Source organism: Cupressus sempervirens, chromosome 4, assembly GCF_028749045.1.
Source record: "Cupressus sempervirens isolate cs-2001-9-10 chromosome 4, ASM2874904v1, whole genome shotgun sequence".
In the NCBI taxonomy this organism is placed as follows: Eukaryota; Viridiplantae; Streptophyta; class Pinopsida; order Cupressales; family Cupressaceae; genus Cupressus; species Cupressus sempervirens.
The window spans coordinates 261,503,442-261,526,963 of record NC_143121.1 but is presented as its reverse complement, the minus strand read 5'-3'; the positions used below and the strand labels follow the sequence as shown (position 1 = coordinate 261,526,963).

General features: G+C 35.2%; 1 protein-coding gene across 1 annotated transcript in view; it reads left to right on the top strand.

The window, feature by feature from the left end:
- The window catches only part of LOC149560985 (keratinocyte-associated-like protein), a 33,000-nt gene extending 9,763 nt beyond the window's left edge, over positions 1 to 23,237 (top strand). The window contains exons 2-5 of the mRNA XM_089824920.1: positions 16,090 to 16,253; positions 22,233 to 22,284; positions 22,370 to 22,436; positions 22,671 to 23,237. Coding sequence (XP_089681046.1) covers positions 16,090 to 16,253; positions 22,233 to 22,284; positions 22,370 to 22,436; positions 22,671 to 22,764 — 377 coding nt within the window. The 3' untranslated portion in view covers positions 22,765 to 23,237. The remainder of the gene's footprint in view (positions 1 to 16,089; positions 16,254 to 22,232; positions 22,285 to 22,369; positions 22,437 to 22,670) is intronic.
- Positions 23,238 to 23,522: the final 285 nt, after the last annotated feature.

Sequence of the window (23,522 nt, the reverse complement as noted above, 5' to 3'; positions counted from 1 at the left end):
AGTAACATGAGTGTTGGCCTATCAAAACATCAGTCAAATACTTCGAGTAATGGCCTATCAAAACATCAACTAAATGATATTCATCAAGTACTCAATGTGGTAATGGCCTATAAAAATATCAAGGCAAGATATTCACCAAATACCTATCATATATCTATACAAACAACTTATAGACAATGAATTTAATGATATCTAACACTTAGTTGTTGATTTACACGATAAAGCCTTTCATGAGCTATTTCAACATTTATTAAAATGTCTACCAAGTTCCTTATAAAAATGTTTCTCTTCTGTTTTAGCAAGTGGTTTGGTAAGAAGGTCTGCAATCCAATTCTCTATACTAATATATTTCAACTCGACTGCATTCTTCTCAACCATGTCTTGTATATATTGATATGGTATCTCAATGTGTTTTGATCTGTTATGAAACATTAGATTAGGGAGAGTTTGATGCAACTTTGGTTATCACAATGGATAGTTGTTGGTGCTAGTGGCTTTCCAAACAATCCAACTAGAAGCTTTCTCAACCATACAACTTCTCGAGCTCCCATAGATGCTGCTATTTGGCTTCAGTGGAACTTTGAGCTATTGATGACTGTTTTGTACTGAACCATGATATCATTGCCGATCCCAGGGTAAAACAACATCCTGATGTACTCTTCTGATCTAAAGAATTTCCTGCCTAATCAGAGTCTATATAACCGCTTAGACTTAGTTCAACATTTGTGTATCTTAAGCCATATTCAACTGTTCCACGAAGATATTTGAGAATGTGTTTTGCCGCTACTAAATGAGCTTGTTTGGGTTCACACATGAACTGACTTAGTGCATTTACTGCACAAATGCCATGCATTGTATTCACTAAATACATTAAGGACCCAATAATTTGTTGGTGGAGAGTAGGATCAGCATTTTCAGAATCTTTAGTTGCTTCTTTTAGTTTCTGTGGATTTGTTTTCATAAGAGTCTTCATAGATTTGCATTTCATCATTCCAAATCGTTTAAGTATATCCAGTGTATACTTCCCTTGATTTAGAATTATCTCATTAACATGTTGCCATACTTGTAGTCCCAAAAAATAGTGTAGTAATCCTAGATCCTTCATATCAAATTCCTATGCTAGATCTTGTTTACACTTGGCAATTAGATGATCTTCTCCTGTAATCAATGGGTCATCCACGTATAGTACTAGAATCAACATATCCCCTTGTTGTATTTTGACATATAGGTTAGGGTCTGCATCATTTTTAGAGAAACAAAGTTTAGTTAAGTGATGATCTATTTGCTAATGCCAAGCTCTTGTTTTAGCCCATGCAATGCCTTCTTTAATTTACATACATGTGATTGTTTATTATGTACCACAAATCCTTCAAGTTGCTCAAGATAAAATTCTATTACTCCATTCCAAAAGGTGGTCTTTACATCCATTTGATGAATTTTCTATCCTTTAGAGGCAGCAATAGCTATTATAGTTATAACAAAGGTATATCTGGCTACTGGAGCAAAAGTTTCTTCATAGCTGATCCCTTTCTTTTGAGAGAAACCCTTATAACAAATATAGCTTTGTGTTTGTCAATCCTTCCATCTAAGGCATGCTTGATTTAAAATAACCATTTGGAGGATACTACTGATTTGTTTTTGGGTCTAGGAATAATATACCAAACGTTGTTCTTAAGGATGGAGTTATATTCCTTGATCATGGCATCTTTTTAGGTTCATTGTTCCATGGCGTCTTTCACATTAGAGGGTTTTGAATTTGATAGTTCACTCATGAGTGCAATATAGCTAGAGAAAATGTTTGGTTGTTTTCCTTCTTTAAAAGACCCAATAGGAGCTATATAGTTTTCTTCGATTAGTTTTTTTGGCCCATAAAGGTCTCTTCTTATTTTGTTTAGATATGTACGTCATATCCATAGGTTTTGAAGAGTTATCTTCTATTTGATTCTCCCTCTGAATCTCAGGAATTGATTCTTCTCATATGTCTTCATTATTTGATTCATTTTCAACTTTGGATCCTTTATAGGTTGTATCTTCATCAAATATTACATCTTGACTCAATTCAATGTTTCTTTGTCAAGGGATGTATATACGATATGCTTTAGAGGCTTTACTGTATCCTACGAAAATTCCTCGTTTCCCTAAAGGTTCTAGCTAGTTCTTTTCTCTTCAAGAATGTGAATATAAACATGGAAGCCAAATATTTTGAGATGACTGAGATAAGGTTTCTTTGTAGAAAATGCTTCTTTAGGGGTTTCATGTTCAAGATGTGAGTGTGTATGTCTATTATAAATGAAAACAACAGTGTTAGAGGCTTCACCCCAAAGGTAAGTTTCATGCAACATGACTTTAGCGGCTTCGACTATGGTTCTATTCTTTCTTTATGCTAACCCATTTTGTTTGGGATTGTAAGGAATTGAAAACTCCTCTTGATCTCAACACTTTTGCAAGAATTTAGAAAGATATCTGAAGTATATTCCTTACCATTATCTATTCTTAGAATTTTAATATTCATTCTTGATATGTTTTTTGCAAGAGCTTTGAACTCTTTAAATTTTGACAAAATCTCTTCAGATTCTTTACACTTTAGGAAGTAAATCCTGTTTTTTTGAATAGGTCATCTACAAAGATAATTTAGTAAAAGAAACCTCATAAGGAAGGGACAAACATAGGCCTGCATAAGTCGGAGTGGACAAGCTCTAAGACTTCTTTGGTTTTGCTCTCATTGTTATGAAAAGTGGTTTTAATGTTCTTCCCGAAAGCACAACCTTTACAAGTTCCTTCATGGTTAGGTTGGAGTTTGAGTAACCATGTTACCATTTTCTTTAATCCTCAAAAAATGAAGATGCTTTAGTCTCTTGTGCCAGATTTCATTTTCTTTGATGGAATCATGAATTAGTGTTGTAGGTGAGCATGAGTTTAGTTTGTATAGACATCCATGTCTAAAACCAATTTTGTGAGCATTTTTATATTTGAGTTCTTAAGCCATGCTAAGACTTTTCCCTCCATAAATGTGACCTTGTATCCTTCAGCTTCAAGTGCTGAAATTGATAAAAATTTTCTCTTTATTCTCGGTATGTTTTTTAGTGAGTTCAAGTGAGATTCTTGATTTAAGATTGACAATACAAGTTCCACTGCCTTTTACTTGATAGCTGGTGTCGTCTCCATTGGTTGCATCATCAACACACTCTTCCTCAATTGAGCTAATTGTTCTTTGAACCCAATATTCTGTTGAGATGCTCCACTATCAATCACCCATGTATTTGGTCTGTTAGATACTTCACTAAAAAGAGCTGAATAGAAGGCATGATTTTCTGAATTTTCATTAGAGTTGCTGACTTTGACAAATGAAACTTGTTGCTTGAGCCTATCAGGACACGTAGATGCCAAATGACCATATTTATCGCATCTAAAGCATTGCATTATGGAGTAGTCTACATGTTTCCTTTTGCCTTTGATTTTTTGTTTTTTCTTTCTTTTATTTACTTGTGTTGCAAGAACTTGGATATCATCTTTTTTGGAAGAGATACCAATGCCTCAAAATGCTAACATACATTCTTCTTGTATGCAATGAGCTTTGAGTCTATCAAGTTTAAGAACCCTAGATCGAGAGCATACTCCTTGTCTAAACATATCCCATGATGCTGGGAGTCCTTTTAGAGCCATTATGGTTAATTCCTTGCCATCACATATATGATCTATGGTAGATGGTTGTTTTCTAAGCTTTGTTATTCTCATAAAATACGATGAAATGGTCTCTCCTTTATTCATCTTGATATTGGAGAATTCTCTTAATGTGATAATTCTGATGGTATTGTTGATCTCAAACATCTCTTCAAGAGCTTTGTACATTTCATGTGCCATGTCTAGCTCCTTAATGATTGGGAGTATAAAATCCTTAACACCATCCACAATTTAATTTCATGGCTTTGGTGTTATCATTTTCCAATATTTCCAATTCATCACTTCGTTTGGTTGGTTGTTTGGATTTTTCAATGAATTGTTTTAAATCGTTCTCCTTCAAGGTTAACTTCATTCACAATTTCCATCTCGAAAAATTTGAGTCATCTTTGAGCCCGTCTTATAGTCTTATATCGTTCACCATTTTGAAAAATATGAATTTCAAGAAAATTTGAGTGCACAATATAGTTAAGTTTGATCAAGATCGTCTCTTAGACTTGCTTCGATACCATGTTGAATATCAGACTTAATTTCATGGAGAATGAACTTATTTATATTGGTCTCAAATCCTTATATATATATCTCAAAAATTGTATGAATCTTTATCAAGCGAGGTACAAAAAGAATGTAAGTGAAATAAATGATTTTCGCCACTAGAGTTTAGAAGGAATGAAGAAACAAATTCATTAAAACTATTGGTATACTGCAATACCAATATATATACTGCACAATTTGTATAATACTTATATTGAATACTTTGAATTAATAATGATTGTTGGTAAGAAAGAAAGTCGAGAGAGAACCTACAAATACAATGTTGAAGAATGAGGAGATAATTATGTGTTTGTGTGTTTTATTGACGCAAGGTATCAATGAATTTATATGCCCAAGGGGAGTCATGTCCATGATGGGCAGTGACTCCACCGTGGAGTCACGCTCCAAATTAATATTGATTTTATGCAAACAAATAATTCAAGCAACACAATCAAATGTTTAGACAATTGGTCAATTATGAGATTAGCCAATCGAGATTTATATGATCTCTTATTGTTTACTGTGGAGTCACATCCCATTAGGGATGCGGCTCCAAATTAATATTGATTTCATGCAAACAAATAATTCAATCAACACAATCAAATGTTTAGGCAATCAGTCAATTATGAGATTAGCCAATCGAGATTTCTATGATCTCTTATTGTTTATTATTATAGTATAATATATTGATATAATATTTTAGATTTTATATACATACATACATACATACATACATACATACATATATATATATTACCATCTAATATTTTATACTCATAATAATAATAATATATAATGTATTGAAAAATTATAATAATATATTACACAAATATATATATTTTCAATAATGTTTTATCTTGAGTGAACTAACACGTTAACAAAAAGAACAACTATAGTAAGATATCAAACAAGTTGCTATTGACAATTCATGAAGCTAGTGATCTGATGAAAGAACATTATCGAGAGTACTTTCCAAGGATAAAATTGGTTTTGGGATAATTCCATTAGTGATCCTTCAAATATCATCATAAATCTGGAACCTATATTTTATGTTAGTGAATTTGTCCTCTATTGATTACAATAATACTAGAAGAGATGATTAACAATTGACAGTGATCCAACAAATAAACAATAATTAAGAATTAAGAGAACACAATGACTAGGTATGAAAACAACACTTTGTTGATTAATAGGTCAAGTTGCGAGACACTTGCAAATGAAATATGCCACAAAAAGAGTGCAATGAGAAAATGAAAATGTTTTTTTTTTTACATCAAAGATGCCTAAGTTGCCATTTATTAGTTAATATCTTGAGGAGTCAACCATATTAAGAAAGAGAGATATTTGACTTCTAGAATGATTGTGCAATTATAAAGTAATGATCTATGATATATTTGTCAGCTTAATAAAAAATATGTTTCTTTGGCCGAAAGATGCTAGCTTGTCTGGTTGAGAGCAAAGGCTTGAGGCTGTGGGTTACCCCCATGGTCCTGGGTTCGAAACTCTCTCCAGATTTAATCGGTGGGACCGTAGTGCGAGCTTGTTGCCTTACCCACAGAGGATTAGTCTTGCCCCAACTCGCCTCTTATAGGCTCCAACTTGGCCGTTTGTAAGACCAAGGTAAAGGCTGGTTTGGGCGTTGGGCTGGGCTGTAGGGATACCTCTATAGTTAAAAAAAAATGTTTCTTGACCTTCAATCAAAGTGTTTCTACCAGCTATAGATCATAAATAAAGTAAATAACGAAAGGGTAACAACAATTGGCTCTACCTTAAACATCACATACCTTACAAGACAAGTGGTACTGCATTGAAGTAATTACGTGGAGCCACGTATATATAGATCATCAAGAGGTGACCCATACACATGGCAGTAGTGCCCAAATGAGTAAAGGAATAAACATACAAAAAGGAGTCCATACATTCCCATTAAAGGTGGATGTCGAATTGTAATTGATCTACTTTGCATAGAAAAGTGTGTTGAATATTAAATGCTACCATGTAAGTGGAATAAAGGTAAGAGATTTAATCGGCCAGCCAAGGCATCAAACAACATGTGGACAAAGAGCATAATGGTATAGATAAAATAATACAAGTAGCATTGGTATGATTACGATTGCCTAGTTGGCATTGATAAGTCAGCGATATAAGTGGGTGCATGATTAGTAAGGAATATGATAAAGATAGGAAATTAAGCATCAGTAAGAGGATTTCCATTGTTGAAGATGTTGAGGACAAGTTGTTGGACCATTAACATTGTTGAATTGGGAAATTAAGCTCAAATGTATGAGAATCTTCCCAAGTCTGTGAGGTTGAGATGAGAGGATGAAGAATTTTAATAATCTATAGGTCTCTTTATTATGAAGGAACAAACTAGAGCTTGAATGAAGGCCAATACTAAAAGAAGAAAGTAGTCCAATCAAGCATGTGTTCCTGAATCTTGAGATAAGTATTATTACCTCTTGAATACTATTTTTTGCATATTGTAGTTTGTTTCTTAACGATATCTGTGCATGTAATATAAGAGTCATTTGCTTTATTATGTTCTTGTTCTTTTCCTTGATCCCTAAGAATGATTTTTTTTGAAAGAAACGAAAGAAGTTTTTTTATCTTTGATGTCATGCAAAATTGTTCGACTATAGAGGAGTGGGAACTTTACATTGGTGGGGGGGTGGATAACAAACAATGTTTTATTCCCACTTGAACCGAAAAAGACATAATCAGAGTTTCAAATTTGAATCATCCTTTAAGGGATATGAAGGATGCACAGATAAGAACTCATTAGCTTTAAGTATTACATTTATCTACTCATTGAATTCTCTCTCTTAATTGTATTTCCATATGTACTATAAGATTTACTTGCCTTGATTTTTCCCTCTATGTATGGGGATGCTCTTGTAGGAACAAAAGGGTGGTACTTTATACATGCTTCTAAATATTGTGTAGACTCAATCTTATGATAGTAGCTCCAAAGAAGATGTGATCTGGAATTCATTAGTCATTTGATGATCAAGTAGGATAAAGTGGGACTTTTGAAGCGAATATCCTTGATGGTTGAGATTATGAGTATCCTTTTATATAAAGAGGGAGAATGTCACTTTATCAGAGGCAACCTTGTATGAGGAGGTCAAAAGGTTGATATCAGATTTAGAGGGACTCTGACATTCCATCAAAAGCAACCTTAGATGGAAAAAGTCAACAGATTTAAGAGGGTGAAGTTCGAGGTGAAATTCCTTGTAATGCATTCTTTTCTATGAGAGAGAAGTTTGAGGTGAAAACCCTTTGTTCCACCCTCTGGGAGCTGTTATGGTGGATCCACCCTTTGACATCGTTCATGGTGGATATATGTGAGTTACTACATGAATCTATTGGAAAACATCATGAGAGGTGACGATCTTTCATCGATGTTTGTATTTGTGAGGTTGCTATTGTAAGGTGATGATCTTAACAATGGCTTGACCTGTTATCATGATAGAATACATTAAGTTGTCCCAAAATGTGCCAAAGATCATGATAACAAATGTGTCGTGATAGACTACATTAAGTTGTTGTCCCGGAATGTGCCAGAGATCATGATACTACATTTGTTGTTCATGATCTATTATCATGATAGATTTCATTAACTTCTTGTCCTAGAATATGGGGCTTTCTAGTGAATGGTCCATAAGGTACAACACTTGGTGAAGGTTTTGCAAATGGGGTTGCAAGCAGAGTGGGTTTAACCATGGAGGAAACTCAGTAGTTAAGTGCGCTCGAGCTGTAGTAGTATTGGGATGGGTGACCTCCTAGGAAGTCCCGATGCTTCACCTCTGTGAGCATTACCTAGATCCAATGAGTGCTAAGTGTTCCATTTATTTTGATGAGAGATGGATTCGTGTATGAATCACTACTCATGAAACATGGGTCAATGAGTTTGACTCAAAAACTACACAGTTAAATCTTGATAGCAATATCACAATTTGACTTGCTGTGGAAAATATCTCCGACTTATCAATTGATGAGCTTAAGGGGCTTTTTGATGAATGGTTCATAAGGCACAACAATTGGTTAAGGTTTTGCAAATGGGGTTGCAAGTAGAGTGGGTTTAACCATGGAGGAAACTCTATAGGTAAGTGTGTTCGAGCTGGAGTAGTACTGGGATGGGTGACCTCATGGGAAGTCCCTGTGCTTCACCTCTATGAGCATCACCTAAATCCAATGAGTGCTAAGTGTTACATTTATTCTCATGAAGATGGATTAGTGTGTGAATCTCTACTCATGAAACATGGGTCAATGAGTTTGACTCAAAAACTACACAGTTAAATCCTGATAGCAATATCACAATTTGACTTGCTGTGGAAACTATCTCCTACTTATCAATCGCGATACTTGTCATAATGGAGACTACTTTGTTATACCTGAGATCAAGGTTGTAATTTGATAGACTGCATTCAATATTGTCTTAGAGTGTTCCGGAAATCAAATAACTCATCTTTCTAGGATATGATATTCTTGTTGATGGGCATCTTGGTGTTGATACTAGTGCTCATATTACAAGTGTGAGATTGATAAGATGGTTCAGAATTAGATCACAATTTTGTGAGATGGTTGTGTTGTTAAGTCCTCCCTCAGTAAGAGCGAGTGTTGATGAAATAGCATCAGTTGGATTATATCCTTAAATATGTCATTCCAAGAATATCATATTGAGATGATATCTCTCTATATGCTTGAGAGCATAATGTGTTCTATAGCAATTCTTCCTAGCTAAGAGGGAGTGTTAATGTTGTAGCTTCAGTTAAATTGAATTGGTCTAGAGTTAATCCCCAATGGTTATTGGTTTAACATTATTGTATTTGATTAATCATCAATTAGACACACACACACACACACATATTCTGTAAATAATGTCTAATGGATTAACATAGAGACACGTCTCTTCTACTCCTATATAGATGCATTTGAATGTGCACTTGGAACACAAAAATAATTAGGAGTGTTATTACATTTGCAGAGATCCTATCCTCAAAATTAACAATCAACAATGATTGGTACTAAAGGGGCCACTTCATACTTACAAACCCGAGGTGCTAAGAGAGCCTTGTATCACCCAATCAAACAGGTGCTGTAGCCACACTAACAAGAGATTGTTGAATCTCAAACACAATCCCCTTTTGCAATTGTACAGTGCTGGATAAGGGGGTTTCATCTAGGAATGAGGGGATTTCCATCGCCCAATCTCTAGCGATAGATGAACAAGGTGCTTGATTTGTTCAAGGAAATGAAGTCATTGACAAGCGTGCTATTTTTAATCCCTGGCTTTGAAGTTCGATTTGATATGCATACAGTATAAGTAAAATGGGCTTAAAGAACATCTTGGTTTCTTATGGAAAAACAACAATGTTCCCTGAGTTTTTGGTATGGGTTTTCGGGACGACAGATCTTTTTGGCGATTTTGTGAAGGGGGGATGACAAATGGGGACGGCTATATATATATATATATATGTAAAGGGAAATTTTAAAATATACATTGAAATTTGCAAATATACATGTCATTAATATGAAACTAAGCACAAAGCATGTCATCTAAACATTATAGAACCATAACATACACCATTTGAATGCTATCTAGGGAATAATATCCAATTTCAATACTCAATTATCAAAATGCATATCAATATCAGTGAACAATATCATAATGTCATAATGATAAACATGACAAATATGAAAATCAAAATCAAAATATGCCTAAAGCTATAGGCCCAAAGGCTAGAGGGCTGCTATAAAGTAATAAGTATCAATGTATCATAATCATGTTCACGTTCAACATAAAAAACAAAACATAGAAAAATGAAGTAGACTACTGCTCCTATTCTGCCTCTACCGCCATGACATCAAAATCAGAGTCCTCAGTAACATCCTCCACAGGAAGCATAGTCTCATCTAATGGAACCCCAACCAATCTGGGTGTTGTGTCATCCTCATCTATCTGGGCCACATCCTCATGCTCAACATCCCATCGCAAAGCTGGTGTCTGCCTATACTCTGGAGTTTGACAATTTGCAAGTCGAAGAGCATGATGCACTGTCGCAAGCTTCTCTGCTCTTTTAGAGGTAAGTCTGTTTCTCTTGTTAGAGTAGATATATGAATATGTGGACCAATTCCTCTTTGCAACTGAGGAACTAGCTACCTGTGCAAGGAGGTGAGTGGCAAGTATTTTTAACTCAGGTGTATCTCTCCCATGACAGGTCCACCATGCAATAGGATCTCTCTATGCGAAAACAACTCTATCCAACCTTGCTTGTGGCTTACCCAAGTTTGGGCCATGAAGGTTGGTGAAGTCAAGGAATTGTGCACGAAGAGTAGAGGCATCTTGAGCTGAGTACATCTTATCAGTTGCTCTTGTGATGCCATACTTTACCTCCAGATCATCACACGGGAGGCCCCTTCCACCCAACTGTGCATATACCATTTGAGATTTAGAGCAAACGCCGCCATATGAAGCAGGGCATTCATCATGTTTCACCTCCGCATCACAATAGGCGTAATATGCTCCTCATAAAAACCCAATGTAGGATCCTTTGCTGCAACAATTCTCTTCAGCTTTCCCAACATGCTGTCAATAGTTTCATAGATCTCTCCTAAACTAGGAGCATCAGTATCAACATATCAAATTACATCTACAATGGGTGCTATGATAGAGCAAATATATCTGCAAACAAAAATAAAAATCGGAATTAGAAATTTAAGAATTTTAAAGATTGATAGTAGGAAAATCAGCAATTAAAAAACTAACATAAAATTTAAAAATCAGCAACTTACCTCATTGTGGACCACCAACTTTCATCAAGGATCCTTTGCTTCATTGCTTTTCCTTAAGAGGACTTAGAATTAGACCATCGTCTCCACTCTGGTTCACCACCATCAATTGAAGGGCCTCATACATTTCAATCAACCTCTCTATCAAGACAATCACCCTCTCTATCAAGATGAAATATGTGCAATATCTATAGCAACAATTATAAATTAAAATATTAATAAAGTTAAACATTAATGATTAAAAACATCACATGTAAGTTTGTAACACCTAAAAATATTTTTTTCAAATAACTTAAAGTTAAAACAAACTAAACTATAATTAAAATTGACATACCTTGTGTTAGTTGGTTTGAGGAACTCCTTAGAGAAGGACCTGTATAGAGCAAGTGAAGTGTGGTGGTTGCAAATAAACATTTGCACTTCTCTAGCTTCTAGCATTGCTTGTTTCACCCATTCAATCTTCCATATGTCCATCAATGCATTGTTCAAGGAATGAACATAACAAGGGGTCCAAAAGATGTGCCTATAAGCACCCTTTATCATCATATCAGCTGATTTGCACATAGGTGTAGAATCTGTGAAACTTGTACAACACTAAACGACCCAACCTCCTCTATGACATCTCTCAAAATGGTGAACTAGAATTTTGCATCCTTCTTCTTTCCTGAGCAATCTATGACTTCAAAAAAAAAGAGCTAGCAGGGGATGTCACAATGATATCAATGAGTGGTCGATGTCTAACACCTGTCCACCCATCCATCACAATAGAGCAACCGTCTTAAGCCAAGTGCATTTCATATCCTCAAATAACAAAGCAACTGTTGAGTACTCTTCATTTAGGATGGTGGTTCGTAGGTTATGCGCACCAGTGGGTACAATGAGAGATTCATGCTCAACACATCTTTCACACATTTGTTTAAAATAAGTGGAACGGGCTGCATGATATGGGATACCATTAGCAACAAAGAATCTACCAATGGATGTCTCACACTTTTCCTTTTCTTGTGCATTAAACATACTTTCTATCGAGCCCTTCTCACCACTACTCATCTTTCTCTTACCTATAGACTCAATAGGGCTGCCATTAGTACCAATGGCAGATGACATATGCCTAGACGATTTTGAGGGAATAGATGGTGATGTCATTGCCAAATTGTGCCCCTCCATTTCAGCCTCTAAGTGCAATCTTTGGCATTCTAATCTTTGTTTATCAGCCAAGTTAGGACAAGCTTTGACTCCATGACATGTAACACCTAAAAAGTGTTACTTCATCCTCGTATAGCTGCCCCTAAAATCATCAAGACAAACATGACAATCCCACACCCTAGTCCGTCCTGAATTCTTTCTATCTTTTGGCCTAGGTGTGACATATTAGAGAAGAGGTTTTTTCCTATTGAAAGGACCCTTTGCAAAATTTTTCATAATGGTGGAAGGGCATTTAAACAAATTAGATTTAGGATCGATTCTTTTCCTAGTCCACTACTAGCAACATTAGCTCTAAGCACATTTATTTTCCTCATCACCACTACTACTAGTACTCCCACTGCTGCTCATTGTGCTTTGTTTTGAGATTTAAATATGCAATAGAAATATGAGCTGAAACAATGAAAAATAAATAAAAAAATCAGACTTTGCAAGCTTCAAATCTGTTTAAAAAATGATAGATGGAAGCATAAAGAGTTCCATACTTTGCACAAAATGGAAGCTTAATCCCTTGGAAGCGAAAATATCACCTTCTCTTCTTGCAAAATGAAAACTCTAGCTAGCTGCAACAGAAAATGAAAACCAAACAAATAACAAAACAATTAAAATGTGGTGTCTTTAAACCTTTTAGTGCATTTGGAGGGGTGGGGACCATTTGGGCGACCTAGTTGGGAGCCTTAAATTATTTTTTAATGTTCACTTTTTAATGTTTTTGCATACAAACAATTGGGGACAGCCGACGATACTTGGTACGGTCGAGGGATGTCTAGGTGTCTCCCTTTTTTTCCCAGGCGTCCCCGAGTTTTAGGGATGTCTCGTGGTAATTTGCAATTTTTGGGGACGGTTGGGGGATGTCTTGTACTTGTTCCCCTGTCCCCAAGATGTCCCCATCTCGAAAACAAGGGTATTTTGGCCAGGGACGCGTCCCTAGGTAACATAGAAAAATAGGGACTTAGACATTATGGGCATCACTTTATGGAAATAGAGCTTAGTTACCATTTTGGGTTTGGTTTGAAATACGGGTTTGAAGAACAGGTTCGCGTACAACAAAAATTTGGAAAGGGTATATATATACATATTTATGAAGCCTAGAAGCATAGAGTATCGTAAAATCATATGATGTAAACTAAGTTAATCATTTAAACAACAAAAACACCATAGGCATAAACTTTAAACACGTAAGTTATAATCATAGCATCATGAATAAAGATCATACCATCATATATTTCAACTTTCAGGTTCAACATCAGAGATTCAAAACATTTAAACTTAAAAGTAAATCATTATCCATGAATCATAACAGCAAGTTCAAGTATCATTGTTTCAACTTTAAGTCAAGTAATCATAATGTATAAAAATTTAATAATCATCTTCTCCTTCTTCTCGTAGTCCTGCTACAGCAATAGAGCTAAGATCAAAGGGATTAGCACCGACAACAATAGTATGGGCATCAAAATTTTCAAAGTCTTCAATTGTAAGCCGAGAAGCAGAAATATCCAAGTCCTCCAACTTTGCATCTATATCCCACCTCTTTGTCTCCCCTTATTTGTATTCTTTAGTCTTGTGCAAGAGGAGACGCAAGTTGTAATGCACATACACCAAGTTTTCCGCTCTTTTTGATTGCAACCTATTGTGCTTCACTGAATGGATGAAAGAATATGTGCTCCAATATCTCTCTGAAGTAGATGAACTAGCAATCTAGGAAGACGTAATGTGTAAACAATTAAAATAGAATTTAAATTATGTAACTTGAATCTTAGAATTTCTAACAATGTTTTTAGACAAAGGAAACTAATAACAATTTTTTTAAATTAAACTTACTTGTGATATCACTTTGATTGCAAGGGGCTGCAACCTTTGAAATCTTTGGACATGGAGGTACTACCAACTATGAGCATCCTTCCTAAACCGATGACGAAGAGAATCATTACTTAAATTTTTTGCTTCCACAAATTGTATGAACTCATCGGTAATCAAATCTTGCACTTCATCACCAAGAAAGAGTCTTTCAAATGCTGCCTTCTATCCATCAGACACTTCTATGTCTCTGTAGGGTGATAGCCTTCCCGATAGATTAGTGTATTGGGTGCTATAGTATTTGGGCGTCAATGCATAAGCAAGCAAATGTAGAGGAGTGATCATTTTGTTCCATCTTTCTATAACAATTGGTCGGAATTGTTTGAAGGTGGTCTCTTGAGGATCTTGTTCCTTTTTATTTACAATTTGCTTGATCTTCTCAAGCATTGAGTCTATGCCATCATAGATCTCTCCAAGGCAAGGCCTATCCATGTCTGCATACCTAAGCATGATTATAATGGGTGCAGTGAGATTAATGAGATTAATGAGATATTCTTTTCCTATGATAAGAAATTGTGTACATATTGACATGTTGATATTATTATTGAGAATAAATTTTAAAACTCTAGCCTTTAATATTTAATATTTATGAAACATTGAAACAAAAGCAAAATAGAATAAGAACTTACCTCTTCCAGACATTGTAAGCTTGCAAAGATGTAGCAATGAAACACAAATACTTCGTTGTAGCTAACAATCTAGTCTTCCAACTCCACCTTGCACAAATTTCTTTTGCTCAATCACCTATTTGCTTCTAAAATCACCTATTTGCACACCACAAATGATGTTAGAAGCCAACATAACCTACTTAAATTCACTTTTTAGGGCAAATGGACCTCAAAACATATTAATTTTGTTATAAATAGTTACTTGAAAGTCGGCCAACAATAGAAATTCAATCCAAATTCAAGACGTGTTCGATCTGGGCAGCCCAAATTCGCCCGGGTTCGAATTTTGGGCTACGGGTCCGAACCAGCCTAGGGAAATTCGAACCCTGGTTGAACATGGGTCGAACTGGACCCGAATTTCGAACTGATTCGAACCCAATCAGGGTTCTTGGGCCAATATGGTGAACCCGGGTAACTAAGAAATAGAGTCCACATTGTCTGTTTTGTGTTGTGGTCTTCTACCACTGGTTTGGTGCGCTGCATTGATGTAATTATGGTGGTTTGATTGAAAGAACTTTTCCCTATTAAAAACATAGGTTTGAGCAGTAATATTTGCAAGTTGTTAAATAAACTTATCAAATATGAACAGGTATATTTATAAGCTTTCAAATAAAAGTACAAAACTTAAACGCAATAAGAAATAAAAGTTTGGAGTGCAGTTATTATCATTGTTTTTATGCATTCATCATGATTGAGATAAATGGGCATACATACAACTTTGTTGGTGGACAAATTCAGAAATGGCACCTGTGTGCATGGAATCTTTGCTGGCATGTCTCCATTTTTAACTGGCAGGATCTATTGTAAGGCATCAATTATCCAATTCTTCTCACATGATGCTTATATTAGAGCCGTAATATATTAATATGTGATAAGTCTTATCAACAGCTCACATAGTAGCTATATTATATGTAGTTACTAGTAAAGGTTCCTGCCTGCAAAATCTGGCCTTCAAATCAGTAGCAAATCACAAACTTGCCAGCATTTTACATGAACAATTTTACTTCAGGATTTGTTTTGTTCTTGCTTTGCATTTTCTTCTGGTTGAGCTTTTCATCTATGTTGTGTGGTTCTTAGTTAGTTTCTGTCAGACTTGTAACAGTTGTTTGGTATTACTGATATGTTTTCGCAAGGATAGCTCAATTATTCAGCACTTGAACTAGCTACTTTATTTCTTGAATGTTTATTCCAATGGGGCAATATATCATTTAAATTTGTAGTAGAAAGAAATGTCATGCTGGCATGTTTTTAGCTGAATAGTTTTCTTCTATAAATGTGATTGTACTCTTCGAGTCTCTGGTGTATACGATAAAAAATAATTTAGCTAATGAATTCACCTTGGTTTGACCTTTTGCAGCACAGAGTATATCGGGTCCTGGGAATTCGATGTTATATTCATTCCTTCTTTTTGTTGTTACACTTTCACTGCAACAAATGTACAAGGAAAAGTTGGCATCAACAGAACTGTATACAATTTTTGGTGGCTTTGTTAGCGCCCTTATTTTTCTTCTTGTCTTAACGGTGAGCATTTAAATGAGTTTAATGCCTTATCTTTATAATTTATAAATGATGTCTATAGGCCCTGGAAGTCCACTCTTGTTTATATTGTTTCTGTAGCTAATTCCATTGTGGCTCAATCAAATGTATGAAGAAAATCTGGCATCAACATTTTGTTTTACGTCTTTTGGTGTTCCTAATATTTATCGTCTTTTTGTGTCTCCTGTAATTTCATTCACATTTCCTATTGTTTGCCTCTAAACAATATTTTTATAGCTCAAACAGATATTTGTATTTATATTTATAAATATAACTTAATAAAAAAATATGAATATATGAAAATATCAGAATTAGGTACTGGCATAATTCTGAAAATAGACTTGATTTTTCTCCTATAATTCTCCTTCCTATTTGCAGATAATTTTCCTTCAATGTTTTTTAATATCTAGGAAAGTAATGGGTTTTGGTCCAATAACTTGATAGGAGAAGTAAGGGTTTTCATCCTCTTTGACTGTAATTGTAATTTAATAAAAAACATCCCTTCATATAATCCCTGTCTTTAGTAATGAATAATTGAATGTTTTAAAACTATGTTTAAGGGCTTGTATGATCATCATTTGCCATCTTTATTTCCTTTGATTGCTCTAATTATTGGCTACCCGCTACATGCTGGCAGCAGAAAATTACATTGGTTCATATTGATGATTTGTTTTGAAGTTAATTCTGGTGGGGGCATGACATAAGAGTTGCTGTTGTAGCAATGAGCCCATATACTCAAGTTGCCGTTGCAGATGCATGTTTTTTTGGATTTTGATTGTGTTTGGATATATATATATTTAATATGCATAGACATGCAAGAAATATACAAAAATAAATCATTGTATAGTATGATACTTCACCGGGGATAGTTTAATTTCAAACATCACAAACACAAATATAACATCACAAACACAAATATACAAATAGAAATAACTGATTAGTAAATTACTTTTGTTCAATATTCCAACGCAATTTGAATTACAAAATCAAAATTTAGTTCATGATTCAATGTTGATCAATCAAGAGTCAAGACTCAAGATTCACTAATCAGATTTAGAATTGTAAGGATTCTCAAGAAAATCCACATTCTCATCATCTCCAACAGCTGCAAGTTCAATTTTATTTGAAAAAACATCGGTTCCACTTGTGCTAGATGCACCATGTGCCACGATGCTATCATCATCTGCGATTGTAGTAAGATCTTGAAACACTTGATCCAAGTGTTATTCAGGGGCTATATCCCAAAGCTTGACTGACCCTTATATTTATCCTCCTTACGTGACAAAAGACGCAAGTTGGTACGGATGCAAACCAAGTCCTTAGCTTTCTTTGAGCCCAACCGGTTGCACTTCACTAAATGAATATAAGAGTATCTATTCTAATTATGTTCAACAATATAAAACTTCCAACATGGATAGTGTTCATAAAATTGAACATACAAATAAAAAGCAAATTAAAGAAAGTTAAACACTAAATAGTTTACAAGTGGTAAACAAAAAATTGAAAAAACCTTGTAAGAGGATCTTGATTACAAGAGGCTGTGGATGCTTGTATGGTTGACCATACATGTACCACCATGTAATAGCTCCCATGTCATTTTGGTCCTTTATTGCATATGGAGTAAGTTTTGATCTTAAAGCAAAGCCAAATTCTAGCCTCACCTTTTTTTATATTTCATCATCTTGGAAGAGTCTTGCAAATGCTCTGTAGCACCCATTAGCAGCTTCTTCCTTCGCATATGGTGCAACTCTATTTGTCATAGCAAGTATTTCTTGGCTATAATACCTTGGAGATAAGGCATATGCAACGGGGTAGTCATTTTCTCCCAACGACATTGAATGATAGCTTCCACCTTATTGCATAAGGCTTTACATTTTGTAGTGCCATTCTCATGTGTTTGTATGGAAAGTTTTATGTTCTCTACCATGGTGTCCATGCCATCGTACACATTCCCCCAAGCAAAGTGAACTTGTATTAGCAAAGCGAAGCTTAGTCATGATAGGCTTGGTGAAATCCAATACAAATTGTACACCAGTCCATTGTCATCCAAAACCAAAGCCTTGACCTTTTGGGCTCTATTTGAACTCGAAGCCTTCCATATACCCCACTGGCTAGAAATAACCATTTGACTCGATGCCCCTTGCACCTTGACAAGTCATCTCATAACAATAGTATGAGATGCAAATCAGGTCTCAACAACCTACCTAAGGTAATAATATGTCAATAAATATTTAGCAAAGTTATATGCAATTTGATAATTGAACATGAACATAATTGTTATTCAAATTAAATAACTAAATAAAATTTACTAACTACAATTTGCCATAAGCAACTCCAACCTGGAGAATGATTTGAATATGGATTGTGACGTGGTGGTTTGTCATCAAACATTTGTATCTCCTCTTCCTCTTGGTATATTTGTTGGACTTATCGCTAACATTCGCCTTCGGGATTCGTGACATGGCTTAATCGCCTCCTGTGTTCTTTAAGGGTCTGTTTGGTTTGTGGAAGATGATAGGAATTGGCTTTTTCAAAATCCGGATTTGATTTTTTTTGCGTTTATTTCAAAATTTGCAAAATGGAATTAGAATACCAGACTTCTATTTTTGTCTCAAAACCAGGTTTTTAGATTTCCTACTAGCAAGTAGTAATTGAAAATCGAAACTTGGTTATGCTTTTTGAGGAGTGTAAAAACAATAGATTGGACTATTTTTTGGAGTCTACCTGCAACTCCAAGCTTACACATAAAAATGTGTCTTCCCACTCATCTTTCGAGTGAAACAAACGGTTCAAGTAAAATTCCAAAAATAAGAATGAAGATTTGCAAAACCTTGATTTGGCTAAATCGAGAGTAGTAGAAATCTCCCACGAACCAAACAGACCCTAAGTCTAGTGGGTGTATCAAGGATTGATAGGTCAATCTTTTGGTGCAACGAAAACTCTAGCTTGTAACAAGTGATATCAAAGCTTGGTCATAGGTTCGAATCTCCTCGGTTAACTCTTGGAGGAGGGTATTGTTGGACTAACTACCAACATTCCCCTATGGGATTAGTGACATGGCTTAACTGCCTCCTATGTTCTATAAGTCTAGTGGTTGTATCAAGCATTGATAGGTCGATGTTTTTTGGTGCAAGGACAGCCCTAGCTTGTAACAATATTTGCTTCACCCAATCTATTTGGGTGCCAATTGGTTGCATGACCAAGTTGAGGTATTGTGTAGTGCATGGTGACAGAAAAATATGGCCGTACCAACTTTCAACCAAAGCACTTGCACACCTACAATTTTTGGCATTATCTGGAACTACATGTATCACATTCTTAGTACTTGCTATTTGTATGGCCTCAATAAGAATTCTAGAAATGAACTGTGACTCCTTAACTTCTCCTTCACAATCAACCGCCCTAGAAAATATTGCTCCTTTGGGGGACATTGCAATCACATTAATCAATGGCCGGTTTCTTCTATCTTTCCATCCATTAGACACAATAGATATACCGAAAGTTTTTTCAAGATGATTTAATGGGCTGAAGAGCTTTCTCTATAGAAGGCCTCTCTTTTTGCAATAGAGTAGTACACAACTTTTCATACCTAGGACTAGTGTAATCAGCCGGTGCTCTATTGATGGCTGCCACCATTTCCTTTGAATATGTTGATCTCACCAAGTTGAAAAGACAACCATTGGCATAGAGGCAATGTGCAATGTTTGATCACTAAGTTCTCTTGCATCCGTTTTAAATCCAGAATCCAATGGACCTCTTTGTAGGCAATAACTTCTACTTCTTCCTCTTCCTCTCTTGTTACATGTACTTGCAAGAATGGATGTTTGGAGGATACAACTGCATCAGTGGGCAATTTTATTTTATTTTATTTCGGATGGAGGTTGATAAAAATTAATTTTTGATCTTTTAACCAATTTATCAGCAGCTTCTTGTTTGCTTCTAAATACTGCTAATTGTGCATCAGTCAACCCCATTCCATCTTTTCTTCCTTTGCACATTCCCATTCCTTTACTAGTAGGGCCCATAAAATGAAGTTTGTTCCGAGAATATGAGCTATTGAATGGTTTACTATGACATACATATCCAAATGTATGACCCACCTCCTATAACCTGTGATAATCTTGTGGTATGTCTCCATACTGGAGATCCTACATCAATTCTGAAGTTATCACTTCCTTCGCCTTGACCTGCCATTGAACTTTGACTACCGGTAGTGGTCTTTCTTGCACATTCTTGCACAATACAATCTAATAAGAAAAATAAATAAACTTAAATTAGAAATAAAGTTTAAACTGTGAACATCAAGCATTCAAGTGCAAAAATATGATACAAAGATAGATAGCTAAACTTGTTCCTTCATTTCTTAAAAAAAATGGAAAAGAACTTGTACAATGCTTCCAAAACTTGAAAAATTAGTCAACATCTCAAATACATTCAGTGAAAGAACTGAAGAATGGGGTCAATGCTTACCTTAGATTCTTATAACTCCTTTGTGGAATCTATTTGATACCCTCCTAATGATCCTAAAAAATAACCACCTTGCTTTCAAAATTGCCAAAATGGAGACCAAATAAGAAGAGAACCCAGTTGCGAACAAAATGAGAACAATAAACAATGTTTGACCTCTTTTAGGGCCGTTTTAGGGTTTTGGAGCAAAAAAAGAACAATAAAATGAACACATTATGCACATATAAATTGTGTTTTAAAGTGAAGTGGGTGTCAAAACAGGTCTGGGGCTCATATAAGTTCGGATGCCTAAGGAAGCTCTGCGGGAGCACAGAGGAAGTACTTCCTTTGTGCTTTCGCAGGGCCTCTGAGGTGCTTCAGGTATCCGAACCCCTCCGCCTCCACCTGTGCCTTCAGCCAAAAACAGACTGCAGTGGTGATGTAGCATATACTGTATCCTTTGCTTCTTTGAATTTTAGCAAACATGAGAGACTTAAAAAAACATTTCTTAGAGACCTTGTTTGGATCTCTCTCAAGGTATTTGTTCCTTTCACAATTCGTTATATTGAAGATTTCAACGTTTGCTTAGTTTTTATCCCTTATAATCATAGGCACTTCTGGTTGGGGTCCCCACTCCGTTTGGCCTGAATATAGCATAAGGCTTCACTGTTGAATTGAACAATGATTCATTTTGGGTCTAGTATTTGGGACAGCAACTGGCAGGAAAAAAATGTTACTATTTTACAATTGCAAGGAACTTTGATGGAAGTTGCCAGAGCTAATATCAAAATGGCCCGTAAACCAGGTATTAAATGCAAAGGCACCACTCTCTCTCTCTCTCTCTCAATATATAGATAGATAGATAGATATAGTCAAAATGTTTCAAGTTGTGAATATTTTATTTTAACAACCTCCTGTATTGGATCTTCTAGTGTTCCAAAACAAGTAGAAATCAGACATTGGTTGAAATGTGCAGAATCTACAAATGATATAGTGGTTTAGTATTTTTCTTGATTTGTTTTGCATTGGTAGATTATATTGTGATATTTGATTCTAATGGAATTGTCTTTTTTGCTGTAGCACTCAAATTTCAAATAAATTGATGTGATAACTTACAAAAGAATGCCTGGTAGAAATATAATGGTTTGGACTCCTAATGTAGTTTTCAAGCCAGTTGAAAAATGGAGTGATTGTCATTGCAATTTTAATCACATCTGTTTTCCTTAAAAAGGATTGCAATTTTAAACTTTGCTTATTTACTCTTGAATATACTTCTAATGCCTAGGGTAGTGTTTAAGCCAGTTGAAAAACGGTATGATAGTTATTGCAAGTTGCAACTATATTGAGCATATTTGCTTTCCTTAGTAGGCTGCCAATGCAAGCAGAGTTATTATTGTTTCTTTGTGAATATACTATTACATTGTATTTCTCCAAACAACTACACATGAAGCAAAGACTAATATATATCTTATTTATTGCATCTATTAGGACAACTTACCATGTTTATGTTTTGTGTAGTTTATTGGCAATTTCCAGGAAACAATGGGTGCTAGAACTGGCTGGGGAGCTGGTAAGTTTTGAAGTCCCTCACTGATTTTATTTCGATATTTTGTATATGTGCACCTGTAATTATTTTGTTCTGTTTCTGCTTTTAGCACTGATGGCAGAAATCATTGCACTTGTGACTGCTGGTAGCGTGCACAGAGTGTGTATCACTACTTGGTAATTTAATTGAACCCTTTAGTAAGTGAAATTTTATGATGAATAGAGTGCAATAGTTTCTTTAATTAAGGTCTTGATAACATGTCTTATATTCCACCTTTAAAAAGTATAGTTTGAGAGAAAATCTTACACTAATTTGTTTTTGATTCCATTTGTTTTCTTAGTTGATTTCTCGCACTTTCTTAAATGACTTCTGATTGTTCTCAAGCTGTGGGTTGGTTGTGGTGCATGCAGCTTCCTCTTTTCTGTGGGGATTCTCTATGAAGTGAATAAGCTTTCTGGTATTTTGAATCGGAAGGTAGAAGTGAAGAGCAAAAAGTTTATATGAGATAAAAAGGTTCTGTCACTACAAGCAAAATAAATGTTTGTACAAAGGGAATATCTTTTAGCATAAGTCCAATGGTTCATGGTCATTTTAAGCCTTAATCTGTTTTTTCAGTTCTTCATGTTGTCAGAGGGAACTAAGAGGGATATGTTCATATAGTCAATGTGAGAATTATCTTTAAATGATTGAATTTTGGACATGTCACAATATTCATTTGTGTAGCTAATTTCATCATTGGATCAAAGATATGATTGAAGTGTATCACTTAACAAATAACAAAAACTATAGGTATTGTTTAGAACACTTTCTCTGATCTAGACACCAAAATCGGTATGAAGAAAATGAAACTCCATCTTTGTGTTCAATAATGTCAGAATTTTGCACGAAGTGTAATGGATGATGTTCTATTTGATAACCCAATATGGCATTTGAGAACTGATATTTAGTGAGAAAGCATTAATAAAGATTTATGGAAATACCGAGACTACACATATGGAACGGATCTTTGTGAAACTGAGCTGTGGAAAGTATTTATAAATGGTCCACTCATTGTAGAATTTTCAAAAACTTTTATAAACCATTTTGAATTATGTTGTTCAAATTAGATGATGAATTGGTTTTAAGATAGGTAAATGAGATTGGCGCTTACCTCTTGCACAGGTACCTTAAAAATATGTGCAATTCAAGACCTAAACATTGTAATTAGGTATTTGATTATAAACTACTCAAGAGTAGCTGAACTTGAAACTGCAAGCTCCTGC